The sequence below is a fragment of the Buceros rhinoceros genome, unplaced genomic scaffold (assembly GCF_000710305.1).
Source record: "Buceros rhinoceros silvestris isolate BGI_N320 unplaced genomic scaffold, ASM71030v1 scaffold1504, whole genome shotgun sequence".
Classification (NCBI taxonomy): domain Eukaryota; kingdom Metazoa; phylum Chordata; class Aves; order Bucerotiformes; family Bucerotidae; genus Buceros; species Buceros rhinoceros.
Window position 1 is genome coordinate 39404 of NW_010408589.1, and position 3563 is coordinate 42966.

Here is a 3563-nt window from a genome sequence, read left to right on the forward strand (position 1 = left end):
GGCCGTTTGGGGACCCAGTGCTGACTTCCCTGCTGCAGCCACCGCTGCCACGTCAAGTGATATCCCAGAGCAGTGGCCAGAGCTCTCAGGGGAGTACACGTGCAGCAGGCTGGTAGGGATGGACACAACCAGAAGCAGCCGCTGGCAATCACTCTACTGGATGGTCTCAAATCTTTCAAGATGCTGAGACCCAGAAAAGGAAGGGCATACGGCCACACAACCTTTGCGCAAGGGATCACTGATGTTTCTGAAGGCGAAGACCCAGGATTTTCGCTTTTCCCCTTCCTGGCCGCTCCCCTCAGCTGGGCATCTACTTGGCTGAGCACCGGAGTGCACCAAGGAACTATCCTGGATGTAATTCCCCTCCCCACAGCTTTGCTCAATGCATCCAAGTTTCTGGAAATGAAAAACAAACCGCATGCCACAGAAAGCTGCCACCACGTTCAAAAAACAAGGCTATTTTGCTGTCTTTTACTACTCTGTAATGCCATAATTATGAGTGCAGAGGAAGCAGCTGAGATCATCTATCAAAAAGCTGAACAATTTTGCATCATTAAAGTTGAGTCATTCACCCCAAATGAAAACTGGGTGTCAGCTAGCTGGACTGTCAGCTAGCAACAGCAGTCTGTTGCTAATAATTGATTCTAAGGCAGATATTAAAACCACCATCAACCCCACTGCCTTTACTTCAGTCCCCCATGATGTTCTTATTTATTGATTGGGATTAAAAGTGCAAATGAAACTGTTCAGTGTTAACCTGTTCACAGGAACATGTAATGTTCCTAGGAACATTACTTGATAGATTTAACAAGCCAGCCCTGCTCTTCCTCAGTGAGCACTCGGGAAGAGCTGCCTGCACAATTTTACGTGCTCACAGAGCCTCTACCAACTAAGGAAAACGGACAAGAACCATTTCAGCAGAGAAGGAAGAAAGGCTGCTTCTTCCCAGCTGCAGGCTGAAGAGGCTCCTCATTAGGACAAACCAGGATGAAGGTCACGGGGCAGAAAGGAACACCAGAAACCCACACATCCAGAGCAGGTCACGGAGGCTGCACAGTGACCTGGATGACCATGTGTGCTCCACTGCTTGAAGGAGGTGGTACTCATGACAGCACCCCTGTCCACACTGCTTCAGAGGCAGCCCTGCAAGCACCTTCCACTCCATGACCAAATGCTTTCCCAGCCACAGACACAAATGTGCTCATGATGGAAACTGAGGTCAGAACATGCCATTCTGACTGACACCCCAGCCTGCCTCTGCCAAAGCAGAGCCCGGACACTAACTGGAATCCACATATTTGGTAAGAGATTTTCTGTTCTATTCCTACCCCTCACTAAACAACTCTTTCACTGGAAAACAGAAACAGGTTATACAACATCATCTTAACGGAAGCTGCAGAACGGACTGACAGTTAGGCAGGATGGCAATAAGACACAGAAACCCCGTACAAGTATACTTCAGTAACAAAGTACTTCTACACATCAGTTCCCCTGCAGAATCAGCGGAGGGTTAACAAACTTTCATTTCCTCAGTGCACAGGTATGAAGAAAGAGATTTTCTGTTCTATTCCTACCCCTCACTAAACAACTCTTTCACTGGAAAACAGAAACAGGTTATACAACATCATCTTAACGGAAGCTGCAGAACGGACTGACAGTTAGGCAGGATGGCAATAAGACACAGAAACCCCGTACAAGTATACTTCAGTAACAAAGTACTTTCATTTCCTCAGTGCACAGGTATGAAGATGCTGCAGGATACATGGGATTAGCATCCTTTCCCTGTATTCAGCTTCTAGCTTGGTATTCCCTGCTCCTCCCAACATTATGTCATACGCATTACGAGCTTCGCCTAGCAACTGCGTTCTACCTGTGTTTGAACAAGGAAAAATTCTTCGCTGCACCCAGTTTTAATTTCTGTAAAGAACAACGGAGGAGAGGGATTATGAGTAAGCAATACAGTCTATCGCACAGACACCTGTAACTCGCGGTCTCTGCGCCATCAAAACACTGCACACTGAATACTGCTGCTGCAGTGCCACATGAAACACCGAGAATTCTCTGAAGACTTCAAGAACAGACACCAAAGTTTAATGAATCCCCCAAAGGCAGCAGAATCTGTATCTAATCTCTACTCAACAAAAAAGGAAAAATAAATTATTTACCTGTAACTCAATCCTCTGACAAACTTACTTCCCAGAAGATTTTGAATAGTTACTCTGGTTTCCTCCAGTAGATTTTTAGCAGCCGAATCTCCTACAGCAATAGCCACAATGCGACCAGGACTTCCACTTTTCAGTAATTTCTGGAGCTTCAAGCTTTCTTCTGAAAATTCATGAGTATCAAACTTCACCACTTCCAAAATTTCTGCTGTGTCCTGATCGATCACTCTCACGTTTAGTCCTCTGGAAAAATTCTTTTCGAATGTATAATGACCATAAGCCAGCCCTGAGAAATGCATAGTCTTTGACAGAAGAGTCCATGACAACTTCTGGTGCCCGTGCAACTCCAGAGTTCCTTCAGGGCCCACACCAATAAATTTTTTGCCAAATTCTGGCACATCAGCACCTTCGTTTGACTTCCCATACAAAATAATAGTTGCTTTGGATTTATAGCGGCATTTCTCTGCTCCAACATGAAGCATTCCACCATCCTTTATCAGGATAAACCGAGTTCTCAAGGTAATATTTTTAGAACCTTCTTTATCATCACCAAAAACAAGTAACCCTAAAGGAAAAAAATAGTTCTGTAGGTCAAAGCGAAATTCAGAAAGATTCAAAGGACCAAGTTCTGCAATATGAGTAACAGGAAAATTACAGATTTACTTTTCAGACCCGTGAATTAAGCTGTGACACTCTTACAGAGGTTTAAGAATACTTGGGAAAGTAACTCCTACCAGTTGTGATTTATCTTTCTAAGAATTTGGTCAGTTTATTCCTAATTTATTCTGCCATTTTGATAGGATTACTAACATACCACAGTCACTGTCAAAAGACAGTAAGATCTTGCACAAGGAAGGCTACTATACAAGTCTTATATTACTGTATCCTACAGAGAGCCACACCAATGTTCCACTGGAAAGACTCTACAGTGTTCATTCATCTTTTTAATTACATTCCTGGCCTGGTAGCAGGCTGAAAAGTAAAAGCACAGGAACTGGTCAGTAAGCTGTAACATAAAAATCCAACACATTTTTTATGTGATCACAGAAGTAAAAACGATGCAGCGAACTGCACAGTGTTCATCTTGCCATTTCATACCTCCATCCTGTATAACTATAGAGTGTACTGTAGCATCTGAGTTCAGACGAAATAAATCCCCTTTTTTGATAAAAACTCTTTTTTCAGGATCTTTTCCAGGGCTCCAGTTTTTAAGACGAGGATTCTGGTCAGGACAATTCTCTGCAATACAATGTAAAATTCAGCTTTTAAAAACCAAATCTCATCATATCAATCAAGGCAGCATTAGGATGAACATGGCCAAGGCAGAGTCAGCCACCCACAAAGGATTCCCACCTCCTCCTGTGGCTAAAGTACTGCAGCCACCGATGTGACTGCTCATAT

At 43.7% G+C, this 3563-nt stretch overlaps 1 protein-coding gene across 2 annotated transcripts in view; it reads right to left on the reverse strand.

Annotated features, from left to right (window-relative positions):
• The window catches only part of TMEM2 (transmembrane protein 2), a 37782-nt gene that overhangs the window by 29301 nt on the left and 4918 nt on the right, over positions 1-3563 (reverse strand). For both annotated transcript variants that reach the window (XM_010134898.1, XM_010134896.1), the window contains exons 2-3: positions 3261-3401; positions 2166-2727 (exon numbers count right to left, since the gene is read on the reverse strand). In XM_010134898.1, coding sequence (XP_010133200.1) covers positions 2166-2727; positions 3261-3401 — 703 coding nt within the window. The remainder of the gene's footprint in view (positions 1-2165; positions 2728-3260; positions 3402-3563) is intronic.